This window comes from Saccopteryx leptura, chromosome X, assembly GCF_036850995.1.
Source record: "Saccopteryx leptura isolate mSacLep1 chromosome X, mSacLep1_pri_phased_curated, whole genome shotgun sequence".
Taxonomy (NCBI): Eukaryota; Metazoa; Chordata; class Mammalia; order Chiroptera; family Emballonuridae; genus Saccopteryx; species Saccopteryx leptura.
Window position 1 is genome coordinate 12,957,150 of NC_089516.1, and position 27,332 is coordinate 12,984,481.

At 48.0% G+C, this 27,332-nt stretch overlaps 1 protein-coding gene across 6 annotated transcripts in view; it reads right to left on the reverse strand.

Annotated features, from left to right (window-relative positions):
• Positions 1-26,989, reverse strand: part of MAP7D2 (MAP7 domain containing 2) — a 131,649-nt gene extending 104,660 nt beyond the window's left edge. For 4 of the 6 annotated variants that reach the window (XM_066357187.1, XM_066357182.1, XM_066357181.1 and 1 more), the window contains exon 1: positions 26,761-26,989. In XM_066357187.1, coding sequence (XP_066213284.1) covers positions 26,761-26,896 — 136 coding nt within the window. In that variant the 5' untranslated portion in view covers positions 26,897-26,989. Of the gene's footprint in view, positions 1-26,535; positions 26,663-26,760 lie in introns of those variants that run through there. The other 2 variants (XM_066357186.1, XM_066357185.1) reach the window with 2 other exon arrangements.
• Positions 26,990-27,332: the final 343 nt, after the last annotated feature.

Consider the following 27,332-nt stretch of genomic DNA (forward strand, 5'->3'; position numbering starts at 1 on the left):
CACGGTCCAACTCAGGAGCCGCTAGCACAGGCGGCTCTTTAAATTATTTAAAACCAGATACAATGAAAAAATCAGTTGTTCAGTACTCAATAGCCACATACGGCTGGTGGCTACCCTACAGAACAGACGCAGAACATTTCCACCTCACAGAAAGTTCTGCTAGACAGGGCTATACCCGAGTGCGGTATCTCCTTGAATTGGCCTCATCATAAGACACACTTAACTAGGAAATCATCTTTACATGTCAAAGTGGCAAGAATCCCTTCAATTTTTAACTAATAAAGATAAAATCAAGGCCTGACCAGGTGGTGGTGCAGTGGAAAGAGCATTGGACTGGGATGCGGAGGACCCAGGTTTGAGACCCTGAGGTTGCTGGTTTGTGCACGGCTTGAGTGTGGGCTCACCAACTTGAGCATGGCGTCACTGGCTTGAGCATGGGATCATAGACATGACCCCATTGTTGCTGGCTTGAGCCCAAGGTTCCTGGCTTGAAGCCCAAGGTTGCCGACTTGAGCCCAAGGTCGCTGGCTTGAGCAAGGGTCACTAGCTCTGTTGTAGCCCCCCAGTCAAGGCACATGTGAGAAAACAATCGCTGAACAACTGAGGTGCTGCAATGAAGAACTGATGCTCTCATCCTTACCTTCCTGTCTGTCCCTATCTGTCCCTCTGTCTTGCTGTCTCAAAAAAAAAGATAAAATTATGTACCACAAAGGACCTTCAACACTCCTTAGTAGAAAGGCACTGAGTCGTCTTCTTGAGGCTCTCAGTCAAAACTGAGAGAAATTATAAGGTCTACCGGAAAGTTCTCTACGTTTCTATCACAAGTTTCAACACGTAAGCACATATTTATTTGGCGCATGTGTGCCTCTCTATTTTTATCACTTAATGTACACATACTGACGTAGCAAATTAACTAAAACAAAGTTGATTCATGTTAGTCTTATGTGTGAAGCCATAGTGTACCCATGGCTACTGATAAAGTTCATTTATTTTTTTTAATTTTTTTTAATTTATTTATTCATTTTAGAGAGGAGAGAGAAAGGGAGAGGGAGGGAGAGAGAGAGAGAGAGAGAGAGAGAGAGAGAGAGAGAGAGAGAGGGAGAGAGACGGAGAGAGGAGGGAGAGACACAGAAGAAAAGGTGGGGAGGAGCTGTAAGCATCAACTCCCATATGTGCCTTGACCAGGCAAGCCCAGGGCTTCGACCGGCGACCTCAGCATTTCCAGGTCAACGCTTTATCCACTGCGCCACCACAGGTCAGGCGATAAAGTTCATTTACGCCACTGTATTTTTACGAATTTCAACAAGGAAGAAATGCTACAGAAGCATGTAGAAATTTATTGAAAGTGTTTGGTGAAGGTACAGTTTCTGATAGGACATGCAGAAGATGGTTGGAAAAATTCGAAACAGGTGATTTCGACCTTTCTGATAAGCCACGTTCTGGGCGACCATCTTTGATTGATGACGATGTTGTTAAGACCATGTTGGAGTAAGAGCCTTTTCTGACAACATCGGAGATTGCAGAAAAGCTTAATTCAGCTCAGCAAACCATTTTGGACCATATTCAGAAGATAGGATTGGTGTGGAAATATTCAAGATGGGTGCCACATGAATTAAGTCAGAAGAATTTGTATTTTGTTTTATTCCAAAAACGGACAGAACTTTCCGGTAGACCTTATAAAAGAAACCCAAGAGAAAGGAAAGGTGACCAGGGTAGAGTGGCACAGTTCAGGTTGCTCTCGAGTGTTTTGCTATCAAGAGTTCATGTCACCCTGGCAGAATAGCTCAGTTGGTTGGAGCATCATCCTGATGCACCAAGGTTGCAGGTGTGGTCCTCACGCAGGACACATACAGGAATCAACCAACGAGTGCATAAATAAGGGGAACACCAAACTCATGTTTTTCTCTCTCTCTCCCTTTCTCTCTCTTAAAAAAAAAATCAATCAATTTTTAAAAATTCTTAAAAGAGCCTGACAGGCAGTGGCGCAGTGGATAGAGTGTCAGACTGAAATGCGGAGGACCCAGGTTCAAGACCACGAGGTCACCAGCTTGAGCGCAGGCTCATCTGGTTTGAGCAAAGCTCACCAGCTTGGACCCAAGGTCACTGGGCTTGAGCAAGGGGTTACTCAGTCTGCTGAAGGCCCACGGTCAAGGCACATATGAGAAAGCAATCAATGAACAACTAAGGTGTCGCAACGAAAACTGATGATTGATGCATCTCATCGCTGTCTGTTTCTGTCTGTCTATCCCTATCCATCCGTCTCTGACTCTTTCTCTGTTTTTGGGTAAAAAAAAAAAATTCTTAAAAGAGTTAACCTCATCCCAGACGATAATAAGGAACAATTGGATGATATCAGAGTAAGGGTGGCATGAAAGATATTCATGATCTCTGCCCTTGAAATTTCAACAAATTAAACAGTTGCAACACAGCAAAAGAACCCTAGTTGGGCTCGCAAATGCACCTTAAAAGATCCCCCACATGAAACCAAGTAAAAGTGGGAAGGGTTGAGAAGCGGGTAAGGAAGATAAGAGACACTTGCAGTTGGCGCTTGAGAGCGGAGAAACCCAGACTGCCTAGGACTCTGTCTGCTGCAGCTCTGGAAAGGGGGAAGCTCGCAGTGATTGGATCATCTTCTGCGTGAGGACTGGTGAGATTGAGAGGCAGACGGGGAGATACTAAACCAAAGTGGTAGCAGAACAAGGGGTCACGGCCAGTGTTCCCACTGTCTGCCAAGAGCACGCACTCAGCGCAGAGTCGGAGAAAAACAAAGTGCAGCTACTATGGCTCCCAGATCCCGCCTCCCTTCATTTGTGGGGTTCAGAGAGTGGCAGAGACACACCCCACAGCTAGTTTTACAGGGCCACTCTTCCCCTGAAGAATAGAGAGGTGCTCTGTGTCTGGTCTTCTGACCTGTTGATACTATCAATAGATAGAGAAAAAGCGTTCAATAAGATACAACATCCATTTATGTTTAAAATACTCAATAAAATGGGTATAGAAGGAAAGTATCAATACCTCAACATCATGAAAGCCATATCTGACAAACTATTAGCCAATATCCTACTAAATGGTGAAAAACTGAAGGTTTTTCCTCTAAAATCAGGCACAAGACAAGGCTGCCCAGTCTCTCCATTCTTATTCAACACAGTACTGGAAACCCTAGCCAGAGCAATCAGGCAGAGAAAGAAATAAAAGACATCCATATTGGAAAGAAGAAGAAAAGGTATCACTTTTTGCAGATGACATGATCCTGTATATAGAAAACCCCAAAGACTCCACCAAAACACCTATTAGAAACAATAAACCAATACAGTAAGTCGCAGGATACAAAATCAATATACAAAAGTCTACTGTTTTCCTAGACACCAACAATGAAACTTCAGAAAATAAAGTAAAAAAAAAAAAAAAAGTATTATTAAAGAAATTGAAAAAGACACAATGAAATGGAAAAATATTCCATGTTTATAAATTGGAAGAATCAACATAGTTAAAATGACCATATTACCCAAAGCAATATACAAATTTAATATAAGCCCCATTAAAATCTCAATGTCATTTTTTAAAGAAATAGAACAAAAAAATCACCAGATTTGTATGGAATCATAAAAAAACCCAAATAGTCAAAGTATCCTGAGAAAAAAGAATGAAGCCAGAGGTATCATACCTAACCTGACTTCAAATTATACTACAGAGCCACAATAACCAAAACAGCATGGTATTGGCAGAAAAACAGACACACAGACTAATGGAACGGAATTGAGGGTCCAGAAATAAAACCACATATATACAGACAAATAATCTTCGACAAAGGAGCCAAAAATACACAATGGAGAAAAGAAAGTCTCTTCAATAAATAGTGCTGGGAAAACTAGAAAGCCACATGCAAAAGAATGAAACCTGACTATACCTTGTCCCCATGCACAAAAATTAATTCAAAATGGATTAAAGACCTACATAAATATAAAAATTGAAACAATACATTGCATACAAGAAAACATAGGTACTAAACTCATGGACCTTGGCCGTAGAGAACGTTTCCTAAATTTGACCCAAAGGCAAGTGAAGTACTAAAGGCAAAAACAAATGAATGAGACTATATCAAACTAAAAAGCTTCTGCACAGGAAAAGAAACTGACAACAAAACAAAAAGACAGCCAACTAAATGGGAGATGGTATTTACAAACAACAGCTCCAATAAGAGGTTAATATCCAAAATATACAAAGAACTCACAAAGCTCAGCAACAAATAAGCAAACACTCCAATTAAAAAATGGGAAAAGGGGCCTTGGCCGGTTTGCTCAGTGGTAGAGCATCGGCCTGGCATGCAGGAGTCCCGGGTTCGATTCCCGGCCAGGGCATACAGGAGAAGTGCCCATCTGCTTCTCCAACCCTCCCCCTCTCCTTCCTCTCTGTCTCTCTCTTTCCCTCCTGCAGCCAAAGCTCCATTGGAGCAAAGTTGGCCTGGGCGCTAGGATGGCTCTGTGGCCTCTGCCTCAGGCGCTAGAATGGCTCTGGTTGTAACAGAACAACTCCCCAGATGGGCAGAGCATTGCCCCCTGGTGGGCGTGCCGGGAGGATCCCGGTCGGGCGCATGCGGGAGTCTGTCTGACTGCCTCCCCGTTTCCAACTTCAGAAAAATACAAAAAAAAAGAAAAAAAAAAAAAAAAGAAAAGAAAAAAGGAAAGAGGACCTGAACAGACACTTCTCCCAAGAAAACACACAAATAGCCAACAGATATATGAAAAGATGCTCATCTTCACTAGCTATTCGAGAAATGCAAATCAAAACTACAATGAGATACCACCTCACATCTCTTAGATTGGCTATTATCACCAAGACAGGTAATAGCAAGTGTTGGAGAGGCTGTGGAGAAAAAGGAACCCTCGTTCACAGCTGGTGGGAATATAAATTAGTACAACCATTATGTTAGAAATTATAATGGTTCCTCAAAAAATTAAGAATATAACTACCAATATGACTCAGCAATCCCTCTACTGGGTATCTACCCCAAAAGCTCAAAAACATTGATACATAAAGACACACGCACCCCCATGTTCACTGCAGCATTGTTCACAGTGGCCAAGACAGGGAAATAACCAAAGTGTCCCTCAACAGAGGACTGGATAAGGAAGATGTGGTACATTTATAGAATGGAATACTACTCAGCCATAAGAAATGATGACATAGTGACATTTACAACAACATGGATGGACCTTGAGAACATTATTCGAAGTAAGTAAATCAGAAAAAGCTAAGAACTGTATAATTTCATAAATAGGTGGAATACAAAAATGAGACTCATGGACACAGATAAAAGTGAAGCGGTTAGGGGGGGAGGAGGGTGGATGGGGGGAGTAAAGAGGGACAAATATAAGGTGACAGAAAATTATTTGACACAGTCAACAGTTCAAGTGCTACAGAAATGTTTACCTGAAACCTATGTACTCTTTATTTTTTATTGTTGTCTGATTCCATTCATGTGAAATGTTCAGAACTGACAAACCTACAGAGACAGAAAGATTAGCAGCTGCCGGGGTCTGAGGGGAGGGAGGTTTGCGGAGTGCCTGAATTGGTGCAGAGTTTCTTTCTGGGGTGACAAAATGCTATGGAACAAGGTAGTGGCAATAGTTGCATAACCTTGTGAATAAACTAAAGACCACTAAATTGTATACATTAAAATGCTGAAACCTATGTACAATATCACCTCATTAAATTTAATTTGCTAAATTAAAAAAAAAATAAGAAGTGGTTCCATTTTTTTATTCTTTTTTAACCCAGCTATCCCACTTCTAGGACTATATCCTAAGAATCCCAAAACACTAATTCAGAAGAAGATACGCACTCCTATGTTCACTGCAGCATTGCTTACAACAGTCAAGACCTGGAAACAGCCCCAGTGTCCATCAGCGGACGAGTGGATAAAAAGGCAGTGGTACATTTACACAATGGAATACTATGCAGCGGGAAAAAGAAGGAAATCTTACCGTTTGAGATGATATAACTAGACCTGGAGATTATGGTAAGTGAAATAAGCCAGGCAGAGAAAGACAAATACCGAATGTTCTCACTTACATGTGGAATCTAATGAACACAGTGAACTGATGAACAGAATAGAGGCAGAGGCGGGGTCACAGGGACCAGAGGGACAGCTGTCAGAGGGAAGGGGGGTGAGGGGCAGGATCAAAGAGGTGAAGGGATTAATGACATTATATGTAACACGCAGATACAGACAACAGGCAAGCAATTCCCAGAGGGCAGGGGAAAGGGAGGAAGGGGGCGGGAAGGCAAGGGGAGTGAAATGGGAATGGAAAGAAGTTCTTCGTGGGGCGGGGGGCACGACATGGGGGGTGGGCAGAGGGTGTTCTACTGAGTGGGACACTTGAAACCCTGTCTACACTATACATTCAAAATAAAAACTAAAAAGCAATTACTCTTCGCAAAGAATTCACGACTGATGCAAACAAAATGGAGATCTGGGTGGGTGAGGAGGGAAACAAGGAGAAGAACACGCTTTGCAGTACGAAAACTGCAACTACAAACTAAGTTTTTCAAGAGACCTATTTAGTCTGAAGGTGCAACTAAAACTGCTTCCATAATACCGATTACCTAGCTAAGAAAAAGGGTCACTGTTCAAGTGTGTTGATAATATAGAACTCCACGGGGGGGGGGGGATTGCCCAAGTGCAGGGGAAAGCTTCCGCTGAAAGCTGTCACACTATTTCACCACCAACTGTCACCCCTGACTGGTGCTCACGAGAAATGAACACACAATTAATAAGGTAGAGAAAAGGAAAACGTCCTAAGAGATGACACTACCCCCATGCACAAGGACTGTGCAATCTGGCGACAGGGGCATAAGCACAGCAGGAGAATCTGTTTTGCCTGGTTCACAATTTAGATAGCCTTTTCAAGTGACAGCACATATTAAGGTGTTTTGAAAGAGGGATACAGGCCCTGGCCAGTTGGCTCAGTGCTAGAGTATCAGTCCGCGTGTGGATGTCCCAGGTTTGATTCCCAGTCAGGGCACACAGGAGAAGCAACCTGCTTATCCACTCCTCCCCTCCCCCCCTCTCTCTCCCTCTCTTTCTCTCTCTCTCTCTCCTCCTCCTCCTCCCCTCCTGCAGCCATGGCTCGATTAGAGCGAGTTGGCCCCAAGTGCTGAGAATGGCTCCATAACCTGTGCCTCAGGCACTAAAAAAATGGCTCAGTTGCTGAGCAACGGAGCAGAGAACCCAGATGGCAGAGCATCGCCCCCTAGTGGACTTTGACTGATGGATCCTAGGGTGAATGCAGGAGTGTGTCTATCTGCCTCCACTCCTCTCACTGAATAAAATTTAAGAAGGGAGGGGAGGGGAGGGGAGGGGAGGGGAGGGGAGGGGAGGGGAGGGGAGGGGAGGGGAGGGGAGAGGGGAGAGAAAAGAAAAAAAAAGAAAAGGAAAGGAAAGGAGGCCCTGGCCGGTTGGCTCAGTGGTAGAGCGTTGGCCTGGTGTGCAGAAGTCCCGGGTTTGATTCCCGGCCAGGGCACATAGGAGAAGCGCCCATCTGCTTCTCCACCCCTCCCCCTCTCCTTCCTCTCTGTCTCTCTCTTCCCCTCCCAAAGCCAAGGCTCCATTGGAGCAAAGATGGCCCGGGTGCTGGGGATGGCTCCTTGGCCTCTGCCCAGGCACTAGAGTGGCTCTGGTCACAACAGAACGACACCCCGGAGGGGCAGAGCATTGCCCCCTGGTGGGCAGAGCGTCGCCCCCTGGTGGGCGTGCCGGGTGGATCCCGGTCGGGCGCATGCGGGAGTCTGACTGTCTCTCCCCGTTTCCAGCTTCAGAAAAATACAAAAAAAAAAAAAAAAGAAAAGGAAAGGAAAGAAAAGAAAAAAATTAAAAGAGGAGGGCAGAGCGCCCTGCTTAAGAAAGGGCTCTAAGTGCCTGGTCAAAGACTCAAGCTGTAGGGGCCTTTCCTGCTCCGTATTTCCGGTATTGATTTTTTCCCACCTTCTCTCCCTCCTTCTGCTTACATAAAATATAGCAGAAATAAATATGAAAAGTGAAAAAGAGCAAAACAAAAGTAGGGGTAGAAAAGTGGAGCCAGGAAGGAAATTAATCAAATATAATCTACCACAGCAATTGGGGTTCCTCACTGGTTGGCTTGCCACAAATTTAACTCTTGTGTTTTTTCTTTATTTTTTTTTTAATTTTTTTTAATTTTTTTATTTTTTTTCATTTTTCTGAAGCTGGAAACGGGGAGAGACAGTCAGACAGACTCCTGCATGCGCCCGACCGGGATCCACCCGGCACGCCCACCATGGGGCGACGCTCTGCCCACCAGGGGGCGACGCTCTGCCCACCAGGGGGCGATGCTCTGCCCATCCTGGGCGTCGCCATATTGCGACCAGAGCCACTCTAGCGCCTGGGGCAGAGGCCACAGAGCCATCCCCAGCGCCCGGGCCATCTTTGCTCCCATGGAGCCTTGGCTGCGGGAGGGGAAGAGAGAGACAGAGAGGAAAGTGCAGCGGAGGGGTGGAGAAGCAAATGAGCGCTTCTCCTGTGTGCCCTGGCCGGGAATTGTGTGTGTTTTTTCAACCGCAGTGTACATTCAATACCATTCCGCACCAGTCTCAGATGTGCAGCCAAGTGCTGGGAAAACCGTGCACTCTGCAGAGCAGCCCCCCGCTGCCCCAGCACTCATCTGGCTCCACACCCTGTTATCTCCACACTACTATTTTCTCCATGCTGCAAGGAGCATCTCTGTAGCCATTCTTCAACTACCTCTTTGTACTGGTTAATCCCTTCACCTCTTCCACCCAATCCCCCAACCCCTCACTCCTGACAGTTGGCAGACTGTTCTTGGTATCTATGAGTCTGTTTCTATTTTTGTTTATGAATTTATTTTGTTCATTAGATTCCACATGAGTGAAACCCTATGGTATTTGTCTTTCTCTGACTGGCTTATTTCACTTAACATAATGCTCTGCAAGTCTATCCATGCTGTGGCAAAAGGTAAGTATTCCTTGTTTTATGGCTGAGTAGTAATCCATTGTGTAAATGTGCCACAGATTTTTTATCCACTCACCAACTAACAGGCATTTGGGTAGCTGCCCTTGCCTACTGCAAACAATGCTACAATGAACATAGGGGTACATATATCCTTTTGAATTAGCGATTTGGGTTTCTTCAGATATGTTCCCAGAGTTAGGGCATCTGCTCTGTCAGCCAACCTGAACTTGTTGGTCACAGTCAATGAGTGGCTTCTGTGAACAGGCGCTACGAAGGAACAACACAACTGGGGGGAAATGAGTAGACCTGACCTCATGGAGCCCATCTCGACCCAGCTTGGTAGACCCTACTCAGCTGATGGGATTCCTACTGGACCCTACACGGAACCTGGAGACCCCCGGCTGGCTACTACCACCCTCACCTCCCATCATTCGCATGTCATGCTTTCCCTCGGTACCAGCTCAACAATGATCACCAAGTCAAGCCCACCCCTCTTCCATAGCCTTTCAGGTCCCCAAGATAATGATCTGTGTGAGTACCTTGCCATTTTCCCACTCTGGGGAAAACAAAGCAGCTTCTCCCTGCAAGGGCCTAGGGGTCCGGACACACTTTGTCTTACTGCAGGTAGGAGAGACCATTTGGTCAAAGCATCTTCCCATTTCTGCTAAGCACGCCCCGCGGAGACCCAAGGCGGACTGAATACCATGGCACATTCTGTGCTGCACCCCATACTGGATGGCACGGTGACTGACCACCTCAGCGCCACCATGCTCTCTGTGACCATGGGGCTCATTATCAACCAAGAGAACTTTCTTCCAGGATGGAAATGACCCAGATCAGCGCTTTCCAATATGCTAGCCATTAGCCACAGCTGGCTACCGAGCTCTTGAAATGTGGCTGGTTTTGGATGACTTGGTGTAAAAAGAATAGAAGGTAAGATATCTTGTTAATAATTCTTTCTATGAATTACATGTTGAATAAATACTTTGGCTACAATGGGCTAAATAAATTGGCCCTGGCCAGATGGCTCAGTGGTAGAGCGTCGGCCTGGCGTGCAGGAGTCCCGGGTTTGATCCCCGGCCAGGGCACACAGGAGAAGCACCCATCTGCTTCTCCACCCCTCCCCCTCTCCTTCCTCTGTCTCTCTCTTCCCCTCCCGCTGCCAAGGCTCCACTGGAGCAAAGTTGGCCCGGGTGCTGAGGATGGCTCTATGGCCTCTGCCTCAGGTGCTAGAATGGCTCTGGTTGCAACAGAGCGACGCCCCAGATGGGCAGAGTGTCGCCCCCTGGTGGGCGTGCCGGGTGGATCCCGGTCGGGCGCATGCGGGAGTCTGTCTCCCCGTTTCCAACTTCAGAAAAATACAACAAAAAATTAATAATAAATAAATAAATTGTACTACTAAGTTAATTTTACCTATTTACTTTTTCAATGCAGCTTTAGAAAATTTAGGATCACATACTGGCTAGCATTCTTTAGAGTAGCCAGCACCAGCCTATACTATTACTGTATTTAGAATTTTTCTTTGAATTGAATTTTCATTTTTAGTCATTCTGAAAATATACATGAAATTACACTTTATTGTACTAGTTGTATTTTTACAATTAAAGAATCCACAGAACTTTTCATCTAAAATTGAAGGAGAGAGGTTAGTCCAGGCATGGCCAACATACAGCCCGCGGAATGAGTTTATGCGGCCCGCAATTACATTTTTAGTATTCTCCGCTACTTTAAAATCTCAGCTACTCAGAAGCAGAGGCGTCTTTGATTATTGGAAATCGAGATATTTAAGAAGATAGTGATATGCGGAAAAGAATTCCGCGTGTGACTAATCTAGGGTTAACTTCCAATAACTGGTCTAATGGATTCACGATACTTATTTTTAAAAAAATTCCATTATAAAGATTTACAACTTTTGTACTCATCTGTACTTGATATGAACTGTTTGACGTTTAGCGGCGACGTGAAACCCACATTCTTTTAGGCGGAGTTTGCCAGTGCACACCCAAGGTCAAACAATTCGTTAGTTTTGTGGTCAAGTGTGTTGAATCAAGTGGCATTGTAGCATAGACAATAGCTGCAGTTGATAACTGAAAACGTGTCCAGGCTGTTTGTATTTATAAAACGAAATAATTGTTTTATTTGCAATATAACCCCTTCAAGCTCATTCCATTAATTAAATATTGTTTCAATTGATTGTGATACAGTTTGGATATTTATATGGTATGTAATTATATTTTTATTAAAATATATTTTTATTAAAATAATATTGTATATTAAAATTTTTTTCACTCACATTTATTCATAAACAAATTACATAATAAAATTTTGTTTACTTAAACAAATCGTTTTTGTATTTAACATTTTTTAATTTTAATATTTCATCCGGCCTGTGAAAAAAGTTTTCTTTCTAATCTGGCCCCGGGGGCAAAAACTGTTGGCTACACCTGGGTTAGTCCATGTGTCCACGTATAACCTAAAACTCTCTTGTGTACCACACCCTTTGGAACTGCTGGCCCAGGGCAGTTACTCAGAATGTGGCCTGTGGACGGGTGTCACTTTCCTTTTTCTTTTTTTTTCTTTTTTTGAGAGAGAAAATGGGGGAGAGAGAGAGAGAGAGAGAGAGAGAGGGAGAGAAAGGGTGAGAGAGAGAGAAATAAGAAGCATCAACTTATAGTTGCATTACTTTAGTTGTTCATTGATTGCTTTCTCATATGTGCCTTCACAGGAGGCTCAAGTTGAACCAGTGACCCCTTGCTCAAGCCAGCGACCTTGGGTTCAAGCCAGCGACCATGGGGTCTTGTCTGTGATGTCACGCTTAAGCCTGTGACCGCGCACTCAAGCTGGATGAGCCGGCGCTCAAGCCGGCAACCTCAGGGTTTTGAACCTGGGTCCTCAGCATCCCAGGCTGATGCTGTATCCACCGTGCCACCGCCTAGTCAGGCTACATTTTATTTCTGTTGTAAGTCTTTTTATTGTATTTTACCAAGACATTGGTCAACAACAGATTGGAAACCAGGGGAAAATAAACAAAAAAACTGGTCCTTCAGGCCCTGGCCGGTTGGCTCAGCGGTAGAGCGTCGGCGTAGCGTGCGGAGGACCCGGGTTCGATTCCCGGCCAGGGCACATAGGAGAAGCGCCCATTTGCTTCTCCACCCCTCCCCCTCCTTCCTCTCTGTCTCTCTCTTCCCCTCCCTCAGCCAAGGCTCCATTGGAGCAAAGATGGCCCGGGCGCTGGGGATGGCTCCTTGGCCTCTGCCCCAGGCGCTAGAGTGGCTCTGGTCGCAACAGAGCAACCCCCCGGAGGGGCAGAGCATCGCCCCCTGGTGGGCAGAGCGTCGCCCCTGGTGGGCGTGCCGGGTGGATCCCGGTCGGGGGCATGCGGGAGTCTGTCTGACTGTCTCTCCCTGTTTCCAACTTCAGAAAAATGCAAAAAAAAACACACAAAAAAACTGGTCCTTCAGCAGAGATTGTTTGAGACACACTGGCCTAGACTATATGAGAATTTTCCATGGGCTTTCCAAAGTGATGACCGAGGAGCCACAGTCCTCAGTCCCACCGAATGCAGTGTCCCACAACAGAGAAGCGTACTGAAGAGATCGTCCGGATCCCAACAATAAAGGCTGGCATAGACGGGGGGGGGGGGGGGGGCCTAATTCCTAGCAAACCAGAAAGTTTGTTAAATGAAACTTCTCTTCCTCTAAGCATTTTAGTTAATACCATAACATTTTTGCTCTAAGAAATGACGGTTCTGCCTGACCAGGCAGTGGCAGTGCAGTGGATAGAATGTCAGACTGGGACATAGAGGACCCAGGTTCAAAACCCCAAGGTCATGAGCTTGAGTACGGGCTCATCTGGTTTGAGCAAAAGCTCATCAGCTTGGACCCAAGGTCGCTGGCTTGAGCAAGGGGTTACTCGGTCTGCTGAAGGCCCACAGTCAAGGCACATATGAGAAAGCAATCAATGAACAACTAAGATGCTCCAACAAAGAATTGATGTTTCACATCTCTCTCCCTTCCTGTCTGTCTGTCCCTATCTGTCCCTCTCTCTGTCTCTCTGTCACAAAGAAAAAAAAAAGATGGTTCTGCGCTGGCCAGTGGCTCACTGGATAGAGTCATTCCAGAGCACCAAGGTCACTGGTTTGAGCACGGAGTTGCCGGTTTGATCCCCACTGTACCAGCTCAATCCTGAGGGCACTGGCTTAACCCCAAGGTATCCTGTTTGAGCCCTGGTCAGAGTACATATGAGAAGCAATCAATGGATGTACAACTAGGTGCAGCAACTTGTTGATGTGTCTCTTTCTCTCTCTCATAAAAAATGAGAGTCCTTATCACCTTTGGGGAGAAAAACAACTATATATATACTAAGAAGACCCATGAAATCCTCATAAAATGTGGATCCACAGTACCAAGTTAGACTTTGAGAGGGGCACAGGAGAAGTGGGCGGCACGGCCCATGTGTGAAAGGAGCTGGTTATAACCCACCTGGGAAGGCGCAGTAGCATAGACACTGAAACTACTCTCTGGGGTCGATCGCACTTGGGTGTGAGGTTTGGCTCGCCACTTACCGTGTGACCTTGAGCAAACTACTTACCTCTCTTAATTTCAATAGCATTTCCTGAAGAGAATCTCTCCTTCGCTCCCATTAGGTGCTCATGACCCCTCACATCAAGAAGGGAATTCTTTTCTACTCCTCTTGAATCTGGGCTAGCATTGTGACTTGCTTTGACCACGGAATGCAGCAAAAATGACATTCCGGGACTTTCAAGCCCAGCCAGGCCTTAAGAGAACTGGCAACTTTTGCTTTTTCACTCTCTCTCTCTCTTTTTTTTTAATATAATTGTTTAATTTTATTTTTGATTTATTGTGTTGACAAGGTTTCAAGTGTCCCACTCAATATAACACTCTGTACCCCCTGCATTGTGGCCCCAGGCCCCATGCAATGCTTCCTCACTCCTTTTTAAAATATGTTATTTATTGATTTAACAGAGGGGATGGTAGCAAGAAGCATCAGCTCATAGTTGCTTCACGCTAGTTGTTCACGGCTTGCTGTGTATGTCTTGACCAGGCAAGCCCAGAGTTTCGAACCAGCGACCTCAGCATTCCAGGTGGATGCTCTATTCACTGCGCCACCACAGGTCAGGCGGCTTCTTCGCTCTTGAAATGTAGCTGGCACACTGGACTCCAGGACAGACTGCCTGGACAATGAGAGAGGCCTTCTTGGACACGTCAAGTCTACTGACTTCCCAGATGCTGACAATATAGGGACTGGAAGAATCGCTAAGTGTTCAACTGAACCCAACCAACCCCAGAATCCTAAGAAAGAATAAGTTTGCCGTGGTTCGTTACACAGGCATAGAAACGAAAGTATCTTTGAAATGAGGATAAAAACAGTATAAAGAGCCTGACCTGTGGTGGCGTAGTGGATAAAGTGTCAACCTGGGATGCTGAGGTCCCTGGTTCAGAACCCCAAGGTCACTGACCAGAGTGCGGCTTTGTCAGTTTGACTGCAGGATCATCAACACGATCCCAAGGATACTGATTTGAAGCCCAAGGCCACTGGCTCAGCTGTAGCCCCCAGTCAAGGCACATATGAGAAAGCAATCAATGAACAACTAATGTGCTACACCTATGACTTGATGCTTCTTATCTCTCTCCTCCTTCCCTCTCTCCCTTCCTATCTATCTATCTCTCTCTCTCTCTAAAGTTAAAAAAAAGTCCTTGGCTAGTGGCTCAATGGATAGAGCATTGGCCTGGCCTGTGGATGTCCTAGGTTCGATTCCCAGTCAGGGCACCCTGGAAAAAAACCATCCACTTCTCTCTCCTACCCTCTACTCCTTCTCTCTCCCCCTCCCACAGCCAGTGACTCAACTGGTTTGAGCATGGCTGCAGGCACTGAGAATAGCTTGTTTGGTCCAAGTGTGCTAAAAATGGCTTGGTACTTGAGCATCGGCCCCAGCTGGGGTTGCTGGGTAGATCCCAGTCAGGGCACATGACGGAGTCTGCCTCACTATCTCCCCTCCACTCACCTAAAAAAATAAATTAAAAAAATAGCCTGGCCTGTGGTAGCACAGTGGATAAAGCATCAACCTGATGTCGCTGGTCCGAAATCCTGGGCTTGCCCAGTCAAATCACATATGACAAGCAAGAAATGAACAACTGAAGTGAAACAACTATGAGTTGATAGTTCTCTCTTCCTCCCCTCTCCTTTCTTGGTAAAATCAATAAATAAAATCTTTATTAAGGCCCTGGCCGTTTGGCTCAGTGGTAGAGCGTTGGCCTGGCGTGCAGAAGTCCCGGGTTCGATTCCCGGCCAGGGCACACAGGAGAGGCGCCCATCTGCTTCTCCACCCCTCCCCCTCTCCTTCCTCTCTGTATCTCTCTTCCCCTCCCGCAGCCCAGGCTCCATTGGAGCAAAGATGGCCCGGGCGCTGGGGATGGCTCTGTGGCCTCTGCATCAGGCGCTAGAGTGGCGCTGGTTGCAACATAGCAACGCGCAGGAGGGGCAGAACATCGTCCCCTGGTGGGCAGAGCGTCGCCCCCTGGTGGGCGTGCCGGGTGGATCCCAGTCGGGCGCATGCGGGAGTCTGTCTGACTGTCTCTCCCCATTTCCAGCTTCAGAAAATTACAAAAAAAAAAAAAAATCTTTATTAAAAACAAAACAGGCCTGACCAGGTGGTGGCGCAGTGGATAGAGCATTGGACTGGGATGAGGAAGACCCAGGTTCAAGACCTGAGGTCACCAGCTTAAGTGCGGGGTCATCTGGTTTGAGCAAAGCTCACCAGCTTGGACCTAAGGTCTCTGGCTTGAGCAAGGGGTTACTCAGTCTGCTGAAGGCCCACGGTCAAGGCACATATGAGAAAGCAATCAGTGAACAACTAAGGTGTCGCAAGGAAAAACTGATGATTGATGCTTCTCATCTCTCTCTGTTCCTGTCTGTCCCTATCTATCCCTCTCTCTGACTCTCTGTCTGTCTCTGTAAGTAAAATAAAATAAAATAAAATAAAATAAAATAAAATAAAATAAAAATAAAACAGTATAAAAGGTGTTTGTGAGGAATAAATAAAATAATGTGTGACAAGTGTTCATAATAGTACTTGGTACATCAGTGCTCAACAATGAACAGAGGATACTATCTGAGGAGCTAAAATGACCACACACGCAGTACGTGACTACAGACTGCCCAGGAGGCACGTTTAGGTTTTAAGGGCTCGGACCGGAGTGACACCACAGGAGGTGAAAGGGAAGGCTTTGCAGGCAAGGCAGCCCTGGACCTGATGGGCGGAGTGCAGAATGGTGATTTCTAAATCTGTGGTGCACAGAGACCCAGCCGTGGACTTCTGGGCAACCACACCATGGGTTTGCACCAAAGGCTGAAGGCCATCGTAGCAGAAGCTCGCAGTCACTACAGAGACACAGTAGATGGGTGGCCGCCAGGGACTGGGGGTGGCAGCAAGAGGAAATGGCCAATGGGGATGGGCTTTCTCTGTGTGGTGATGGAAATGTTCTCAAAGTAACTGTGGTGATGGATGTAGGACTCTGAATAGACTGAAAACCACAGATTTGTGCATTTTAAATGGTTGAAATGTGTAGTGTGTGAATATTGTCTCAATAAAGTTATTATTACAGAAAAGGGGAGGGGAGGGGAGGATAAAAATGAAGGGGGTGAGATGGCAAAGGATCAAGAAGCATTCCATAGGGTTGTCTGGGGGCTCTGAGATATGGGCCAAGTTGGCATCGAGAGGAAGCCAGGAGCTATGTTTCCTGGGGACAGATCCTGCCATTCCAAGGTCATGGGCATTTGGCATTACTGCTGCCCGCTATTCCCTCAAATGCTATGTGTATGTGCAGCTACACAGACCTGTTTCCTTTTCCTTAAATCACACCCTGAACCCTGGCTGGGTAGCTCCATCGGTTGGAGCATCTTTCTTTTTTTCTTTTTCTTCTTCTTTTTTTTTTACAGAGACAGAGAGAGAGTCAGAGAGAGGAATAGATGGGGACAGACAGACAGGAACGGAGAGAGATGAGAAGCATCAATCATCAGTTTTTCATTGCGACACCTTAGTTGTTCATTGATTGCTTTCTCATATGTGCCTTGACCGCGGGCCTTCAGCAGATCCAGTAACCCCTTGCTTAAGCCAGAGACCTTAGGTCCAAGCTGGTGAGCTTTGCTCAAGCCAGATGAGCCCACAGTCAAGCTGGCGAGCTCGGGGTCTCAAACCTGGGTCCTCCGCATCCCAGTCCAACGCTCTATCCACTGTGCCACCGCCTGGTCAGGCTGGAGCATCTTTCTAATGCACCATGATTGTGAGTTCGATCCCCGGTTGGGGCACATACAAGAATCAACCAGTGAATGCATGGATGAGTGGGATGGTGGGTCAGCGTTTCTCTCTCTCTCTCTCTCCCTTCTTCTCTCTATAAAATCAATAAATGAAAATTAAAAACAAATCACAGCCTGAACTCAGCTCATCACTTGGCTTTTAAAAAGAGAACTTCCTAAGGAAAAGGGAAGCAATGCTTCCCGACGGAAGCAGAAGAGGCCTACATTCAGGAGGAGGGCGTGCTGAGGCCTAGCCCCCCCCCGAGCCTGCAGACTGCACATTCAAAGGTGGTCCCCCCTTCCATGTGAGGTGGACAGTGAGCAAGTGCCCCCGGGCCACAGCGCCCCAAGGTCAGCCACCCTCAACCATGGCCTCTTCCACCTACCTACCGCATAATTCATTCCGAAGAGGCGGCAGGGCAGGGCTGTGGGAAGTTTTCAAATCCTTGAACTGTTGCCGGAGCCTACTCAGCACTCAGATGGCTCCCCGACACCAGGCGTCATCACTGTGAGCATCACCATACCACTGGCCTTGACAGGACGTACTATGCTGAGCACGTTACAAGGTATAGCTCTTAAATTGTTTTCAATTTATTGATATTTAGAAAGAAAAGAAGGGAGAGAGGAACATTGACTTGTTGTTCCGCTTACTCATGTGTTCACTGGTTCATTGTTGTATGTGTCCTCCTGGAGATCCAACCCAGCATTTCGGCATGGGGGGATGATGCTCTAACCGACTGAGCTACCTGGCCAGGGCCACAAATTATAGCTTTTAACCCCTCCAACAAGGCCCACCAGATCATGTACCAGCATCCCCCTGAAGTCCCCATCTCTCCCCTGACCAAATCAACCTGTTTTATAAGTCAATCCCTTTTGTTTTATATGTCCATCAGTATAATTACTACAGAAGATGAGGTACTCTCTCAAAAACCATACCACGGCAGAAGATGGGGCATCTGAATGAGAGAAAAACATAATTTAATCTTGGAGAGGGAGAAAGGTTACAAATAGAAATGACAGACTTTGGCCCTAGCCCCGTGATGGCGAACCTTTTTATAAAAACTGCCCACTTTTGCAGTGCTGGTCAACCTGGTCCCTCCCGCCCACTAGTGGGCGGTCCAGCTTTCATGGTAGGCAGGAGCGGAGCAACCAAATGGTACCGCAATTGGCCCACCATGAAAGTTGGACCGCCCACTAGTGGGCGGGAGGGACCAGGTTGACCAGCACTGCAAAAGTGGGTGGTTTTATTTATTTATTTGTTTACAGGGACAGAGAGAGAGAGAGAGAGAGAGAGAGAGAGTCAGAGAGAGGGATAGATAGGGACAGACAGACAGGAACGAAGAGAGATGAGAAGCATCAATCATCAGTTTCTCCTTGTGACACCTTAGTTGTTCATTGATTGCTTTCTTATATGTGTCTTGACCGTGGGCCTTCAGCAGACCGAGTGACCCCTTGCCCGAGCCAGCGACCTTGGGTCCAAGCTGGTGAGCTTTTCGTTCAAGCCAGATGAGCCCGTGCTCAAGCTGGCAACCTCGGGGTCTCGAACGTGGGTCCTCTGCATCCCAGTCCGACGCTCTATCCACTGCGCAACCGTCTGGTCAGGCTAAAAGTGAGCAGTTTTTATAAAAAGGTTCGCCATCACGGCCTGATGCTCAGTTGGTCAGAGCATTGTCCCGAAATGCAATGGTTGTGAGTTCCATCCCTGGTCAGGGCAATTACAGAAGCAGATCAATCTTTCTCTCTCTCTCTGTCTAAAATCAATCAATAAATTTGCCTGATGTGCGGTGACACAGTGGATAAAGCGTTGACCTGGAACGCTGAAGTCGCCGGTTCAAAACCCTGGGCTTGCCTGGTCAAGGCACATATGGGGGAGTTGATGCTTCCTGCTCCTCCCCTCCCTTCTCTCTCTCTCTCACTCACTCTTTCTCCTCTCTAAAATGAATAAATAAAATCTTTTTTAAAGTTCTAAAATCAATCAATTAAAAACATTTTTTTTAAATGGCAGACTTTGACAGTTGTGTAAACAGGGTCAGGACGGCAGAAGAGAAACCACTGATCATCACACAGGCTTTTAGCAGTTTGCCCTGAGCTCCTGCCAAGTCCAAGTCCTAAGGTACCATCACTAAAAAAGGCCAGGAGCCCCACCCCACACGCCTTGCCTCCTGACCTGGGGGTCCTTCCCGCTGCCGAAGGAAATGGAGATGCTAATCTGCACGCACAAACAACTTGCTCTTCCTCGGTCCACGCGGCTTTAGGATTCAAGTGTTTAAGAATGGTTTCACATGCAACTTTGAGAAAGGATGAAGAACTCCGATTTCTTGGGGACCTACTCTCAGCCCTTCCTACTCAGCCTTACCTTACTCTGGCCTGGGGTGGGGCTGACACTCCTGAGCTTCCACCGTGTACCCCAATATTCTCCTGATCTAGGGCAGGAAAGCCATCCTCCCTTACTAGGGAACACTGGGCAACTCAGTAAACAATAATGACCAGCCGGATGCACTCAGGACACATGTTCTGTGATTCCACAATCACAAAGTGTTCATCCTAATCCGGAGGGACCCGAAACATTGAAGACAAGAAACAAAGTCCGTCGATTACACACCAAAGCTTTATTGTCTAGCTTGGCCAAGCGGCGGCTACTCCAACAGTGGTCTGAGGGAGCGTGCACGGGCCCTTGTTCTACTTAGTTTTTATAGTTTTGTAAGTGGGAAGTACAGAAGCAAAAATTGTAATTAGGAGCCCCTTACCACTATTGGTTATAGTCATATGTCCTTTAACACGATAGGACCACGTTCAATTTGCAAGCCATACATTATTTTGGAGAAAACAAAATTTACAAGTCAACACAATGGCAGAAAGATGTCTTTCTATATATTAAAAGGCATTCCTATATTATCTAGTGTTCATCTGCTATCTCTCTGTCCAGAGTCACACGTGTTAACCACACGCATTTATATAGGAGAGGTAGTTTCTGTGGGGACAAATACCCGCAAATGGTTCATTGCTATGAGAAAAGGTTTATTTTGGCTTTTCTCTCCCTGTACCTGGCTAGCCATTCACCCCTTTGCATTTACAATACAATGCCAAGGGCCATCCTGGTCATGCCAATCACACAGTACAGAGACTATTTCTCACAATTTCTCTGCACACCTTAACCCAAATTAATAAAATGTTCTTCAAGCCTCCCAAAATATGAATATTAACTCTGTAGCCTTTGGTACTTGACACCACCTGCGGGGGAGGTGGCGCGGTGGCTCCTCACAAACTCCTGCTGTGTCAACACCTTCCTTAATCCCCTCATGAGCATTTGCTGAGCTCTGGACCTGGTGTTGCTGCTGCCAGCAGAATGCAATTGCCAAACAGCAGTTACAGACCTACTGTGTGCAAAGACCTTAAGGAGGGGTTGGATGACCAGCCAGCCTCCCCCGCCCCACGTGGCACCACATGTAATGTGGGCACAGGCCTTGCGCTCCAGCCAGTGGTCTAACAGAGGAGACTGCGGCTAACCAGCCCGAGCACTATGTGTCAGGTGCTGCCATACAGAGATGAATCCCTTAATCCTCAAAGCACTGCTCCTTTCTCCTGTGCTGTTGTTCTTCAGCTCACTTTTTTTTTGTTTTTTGTTTTTTTTTGCATTTTTCTGAAGCTGGAAACAGGGAGAGACAGTCAGACAGACTCCCGCATGCGCCCGACCAGGATCCACCCGGCACGCCCACCAGGGGGCGATGCTCTGCCCCTCCAGGGCTTCGCCATGTTGCAACCATCCTGGGCGTCGCCATGTTGCGATCATCCTGGGCGTCGCCATGTTGCGACCATCCTGGGCGTCGCCATGTTGCGATCACCCTGGGCGTCGCCATGTTGCGACCAGAGCCACTCTAGCGCCTGGGGCAGAGGCCAAGGAGCCATCCCCAGCGCCCGGGCCATCTTTGCTCCAATGGAGCCTTGGCTGCGGGAGGGGAAGAGAGAGACAGAGAGGAAGGCGCGGCGGAGGGGTGGAGAAGCAAATGGGCGCTTCTCCTGTGTGCCCTGGCCAGGAATCCAACCGGGGTCCTCCGCACGCTAGACTGACGCTCTACCGCTGAGCCAACCGGCCAGGGCTCTTCAGCTCACTTTAAAGGTGACAGCACTGAAGCTCAGAGATGTCAAGTAACTTTCCCAAGGTGAGGCAGCAGCAAGGGGACAAGTGGCATCCTACCCAGGCAGTCTGGACCACAATCGACTCAGCTCGAGTGACAGCAGTCGCCACCAGCACAGGGTCCTGCTTACAGTGGGCGCCCAATGAACACTCACGGAGAGGAACCGCGAGCTCCACGGGGCACAGGCAGAATATGAAGAGTGCTCCGCTGGAGGTGCCTCAGGCTGAGACAGGGCTACGGACCTGAATTCAGACTGTGAGAAGCCGAGAGGAAGTGAATCCTCAAAGGGAAAAGGGGTATTTCAGGCTGAGGGGAGCACAGGACCTATGTGACCCCAAGGCAGCCTGACAGCTGAGGTCTGGTGATTCGACCTGCTGGCTAAAAGTATTTAAGCAGATCCAAGCAGCAGGTCCTCCTCCGTTATACTGTGCATATAACCCAATAACCCAGGCATTAAAAAGAAGAGTACATTTGGTAGTTTCGGGGGGGGGGGGGGCAATTAAAAGGAAAGGAAACATCACTGGTGGATAATGGGAACGTGTACCAATATCAGTATTGGAAGAACCTGTTGCTAAAGGAAAGAACCAAGAGGTAGCCCCTTGCCATTCTACAACAGCTCCCAGGTAAAGCACTCACAACTCATATCCATACGCCAATGTGCCCACATGAAACAGAGAGCCGACACGCTGCGGGCCTTCCCATCTTTTCTGGCCCTCACAACACTCTGCACAAACTTAGAAACAAAGTTGGACCCTCAAGAAAAGCAGAGCCTGATCAGGTGCTGGCACAGTGGATGGAGGATTGGCCTGGGATGCAGAGGACCCGGGTTCAAAACCCAAGGACACTGGCTTGAGCACGAGATCATAGACATGAATGACCCCATGGTCTCTGGCTGGAGCCCAAAGGTTGCTGGCTTGAAGCCCAAGGTCGCTGGCTTGAGCAAAGGGTCACTCACTCTCCTGTAGACCCTCGGTCAAGGCACATATGAGAAAGCAATCAATGAACAACTAAGGTGCCGCAATGAAGAATTGATGCTTCTCATCTCTCTCCCTTCCTGTCTGTTTCTGTCTCTCTCTAAAAATGGAAGGAAGGGCCTGACCTGTGGTGGCGCAGTGGATAAAGCATCGACCTGGAATGCTGAGGCCGCCAGTTCGAAACCCTGGGCTTGCCTGGTCAAGGCACATATGGGAGTTGATGCTTCCAGCTCCTCCCCCCCTTCTCTCTCTCTGTCTCTCTCTCCTCTCTCTCCCTCTCTCTCTGTCTCTCTCTCCTCTCTAAAAATGAATAAATAAAATAAAAATTTAAAAATTTAAAAATGGAAGGAAGGGAGGGAGGGAGGGAGGGAGGGGAAGGGAAGGAAGAGAAAGAAAGAAAAGAAAGAGAGAAAGAAAGAGAGAAAGAGAGAGGCAGAGTTGATGCCCTGACCAGATAGCTTGGTTGGTTAGCATCAGGCCAAGATGCAAAGGTTACAGATTTGATTCCCCGTCTGGGCACATACAGGAATAGACTGATATTTCTGTCTGTCTCTCCCTCCCTCCATTCCTCCCTTCCTTTCTCTCTCTCTCTCTCTCTCTCTCTCTCTCTCTCTAAAATCAATAAATAACATTTTAAAAATCCCTGGCTGGGCCCTGGCCCGTTGGCTCAGTGGTAGAGCATTGGCCTGGCGTGCGGAAGTCCCGGGTTCGATTCCCGGCCAGGGCACAGAGGAGAAGCGCCTATCTGCTTTTCCACCCCTCCCCCTCTCCTTCCTCTCTGTCTCTCTCTTCCCCTCCCGCAGCCAAGGATCCATTGGAGGAAAGATGGCCCAGGCGCTGGGGATGGCTCCTTGGCCTCTGCCCCAGGCGCTGGAGTGGCTCTGGTTGCGACAGAGCGATGCCCCGATGGGCAGAGCATCACCCCTGGTGCGCAGAGCATCACCCCTGGTGGGCGTGCTGGGTGGATCCCGGTCGGGCGCATGCAGGAGTCTGTCTGACTGCCTCCCCGTTTCCAGCTTCAGAAAAAATACAAAAAAAATAAAAATAAAAATAAATAAAAATCCCTGGCTGGATAGCTTGGTTGGTTGGTTAGAGCAGTGGTTCCCAACCCTGGGCCACAGACTGGTACTGATCTGTGGGCCATTTGGTACCAGTCTGCAGAGAAAGAATAAATAACTTACATTATTTCTGTTTTATTTATATTTAAGTCTGAACGATGTTTTATTTTTTAAAAATGACCAGATTCCCTCTGTTACATCTGTCTAAGACTCACTCTTGACAATAATCTCGGTCACGTGATACATTTATCCGTCCCACCCTAAAGGGTGGTCCGTGAAAATATTTTCTGACATTAAACTGGTCCGTGGCCCAAAAAAGGTTGGGGACCACTGGGTTAGAGCATCGACCCAAAGCACAGAGGTTGCTGGTTGATCCCTAGTCAGGGCACACACAGGAACAGATCAATATTCCTGTCTCTCTCTCTCTCTCTCCACCTTTCTCTCTTGCTAAAATCAATTTTTTTTAAATTTAACAAGAACAAAAAAGAAATGAAGAGTTGAATCTCATTAGGAATGCCAGGGTCTTGGACAACCAAAGAATGATAGGATTCTGGGATAGATTATAATTAAACCCCAATAATAAAGACTTTTCTGAGGATGACATTTTTCTAAGTATGTGACCTAAAGAACCCTCAAAAGAATAAACCACAGGTCCCTGGCTGTTTGGCTCAATGGTAGCGTGTCGGCCTGGCGTGCAGGAGTCCCGGGTTCGATTCCCGGCCAGGGCACACAGGAGAAGCACCCATCTGCTTCTCCACCCCTCCCCCTCTCCTTCCTCTCTGTCTCTCTCTTCCCCTCCCGCAGCCAAGGCTCTATTGGAGCAAAGTTGGCCCGGGCACTGAGGATGGCTCTGTGGCCTCTGCCTCAGAGGTTGCAACAGAGCAACGCCCCAGATGGGCAGAGCATCACCCCATGGTGGGCATGCCAGGTGGATCCCGGTCAGGCGCATGGGGGAGTCTGTCTGACTGCCTCCTCGTTTCCAACTTCATAAAAATACAAAAAAAAAAAAAAAGAAGAAGAAACCATGGTACTACCTGGCACCAAGACTGAACACTCCCAAGTTTCCCACACCAACATAATGCACACAGAAGCTTATTTAATATTTTAAGTCTTCGCACATGTCTTTTCATATTCACACTTTCAAATGAGGGCAAATGGCTTTAAGCTAATCTTAACAGTAGAAAGAGTGTTCAATGATTCTAAAATAAAGTTTCCATCTAGAACTTGGTAAGAATGCCCCCTTAAGTTCCTTCAAATACATTAAAATCCCACAGATAAATTTCAGGCCCAACCACACAGCCCCTCCCTGCCTCTAAACTCCCAACCAAATACAGAGGTGAACTTCAACAACCTTCCCTTTCCAGTGTTTGACTCTAATAGACCCTCTCCCTCACAGCTGGCTCTGGTGGGGAGCGGGTGGTGAAGGGATCCGAAGTTTTGCCACCCCAAAATGTGCCTTTTGGGATACTGATTTAAAGTGGTTATTAAAAAAACAGAAGCCTCTCCCCCTGCCTGCCTAAAAGAATTCAGGTAGAAAAACTTGCTTCAGGAAGGGAATCGGGAGAATCACCTTCGCCCTCGCACATTAATTAGCAGATGTGAGGGACAGGAAGAACTCGAGCAAAGCATGTTTTCCTGTGTCCCATTGTTTCTGGGTGGTCCAGCAAGAATACCGTATGCTTGCTCTTTCTCCTACGTGTGAATTACCCACTTCCTCTTCGGAATCCCGGACACCTGTACCTGCCCCCAGCCCTTCTCCTCCGTCCAGAATGGGGTATGCGCTTCAGCTGCCCAATGCCCCATTTGGGGTTCCATACCTTATGAACCCCCAGCATGTAGATCTGTAATAAACTTTGTACATTTTCTCCTGTTAAACTGTCTCCGTTCGTTTGATTATTAGCCCAACTAGAAGAATTTAGAAGGTGGGAGTCAAGTTATTTTTTTTGCGTCCTCTCCCCCCTCCCCAGTGCTTCCGGGTTCTTCCCTAGCAAATGCAGCGGGGGTTTCTCAAGCAAAAAGGATGAAAACAGAAGTACATATCGATAGTATTTATATCACTATCCTGAGTTGTTTGTTAAATCCTGCCTTAAAAATATGCATGATGAAAAACGCAAAAAAAAAAAAAAAAAAAGAAAAAGAAAAAAAAAGAAAAACGCTAACTGGGAAGCATTTCGGCCACCTCCCCCTCCTATGAATGATGCAAATGAAGGCCCAATCACAAATACCCCCACCTTCCCGCAACAAAAAGCACGTTATAAGTGACTAAAGAACATTGCCCTTGATTTGTTTCCCTTCCTCGGTACGTATTTTAATACTCGGATCTTCACTATATGATAATTCTCTGAATTGTATACTTAAGTTCTGCGACCTTTTGTGGTATGCATGCTATACTGCAGTAAAAAATGTTATAAAAATAGCTCGCATTAACTTTAAAAAAGGCACTGCCAAGAAAACCAGCATGTAATCAGTTTCCGCGTTGCTTACCCCCACCCCACTACCTGCAACCACTTTACAGAACGTTAGAAGACACGAAACCTCCTTATCTAAAATTCTGCCAAATGACCTCAAAATGACCCTCTGCCCCGCTCATTTTGGGGCAGCCAGTCCGGGCACCAGCCCTCCTCCGTAGGTCCTAGCAGCGGCAGCTTCGCGGGCCGGGAGACTCATTCGTCTCGCTGCCACGTGAGGGGGCCGCAGCCCCGCCAGACCCCTGCGCAGCGCACGCCAGCAGCAGGGGCTCGCGCCAGGTCTCCCCGGCGGCGCCTCATCCGCCTCTGACAGTGGGTGACCCAAGGGTTCTGCACTCCCACCGCATAGCCTGGGACGCCGCAAAACACGCAGCGGGGCCACCTTCGCAGCGGGCTGCAGCCATCTCTCGCGCATTTCCCAGACGCAGAGCGGGCCGGCGCGCAAGCCCCGGCGAACCCCTACAGCCCGCCCCGTCTGCCCCAGTGCCCCCCACGCCGGCCGCTCAGATGGAGGGCCCCGCCAGGGCATCACATGTGGGCCTCTGCTCCCCACATCAAACACTCTTGCCGCCCACCCTAAGTCACCCCCAAGCTCACCCACTCACTCAGGCCAGTCGAGAGGGGACCCTGCCACCCGCACCGCGAGGGGCGCGGCCCTGGATCCAGAGCCCAGCCAAACCTGGGCAGAAGGAAGGGCGGTGATCCTACCTCGGCCGCGCCCCCGCCCCGCGCGCTCCAGAGCCGGTGCGCCGGCAGCCGGCCGCCGGTCCGCCCCGCCCCCCCGAACCGGGGGCCAAACGCCCGCCGAACCGGGGGCCCTACCTGAAAACCGATGGTTGGGTGGCGAGTTGCGCACCGGGTTTGGCTCGGCCATCTTCCCGTGGAGCGGGGAGCCCCGCGCGGACCCCTGCGTCCCGGCTCCCGCCCCGCCGCCGCCGCCGCCACCGCCGTGCTCCATCAGGACGCGCCGACTGCACAGGATCTCTGCTGGGGCCGCCGCGCCGCACTGTGCGGGACCCGCCCGCGCCCGCACGCGTCCGCGTCCTCTCACGGCCTGCGCACACGGCGCGCACGTGCGATGTGCGCGCCACTTCTCACGCCGCGCACGCGCACCACGTGCACGTGCAAAGTGCACCTGGGTCCTCACGCAGCAGGCGCCTTCCTCGTGCACTGGCAGTGTGTGCGCTAGTTCTCAGAGCGTGCGAATACCGCGTGCACGTGCGATATGCACACCGGTCTTCACACAGTGCGCCTACACACACGACGTGCACACACCAATATAAACGCACCTCCTCATACCGTGCACACACTCAAAGCGGTATACACATAGGATGCTGTTTCTCACACAGCGTGTGAACAAAGCGCACACCCGATCACGCCCATGTTCCCACAGG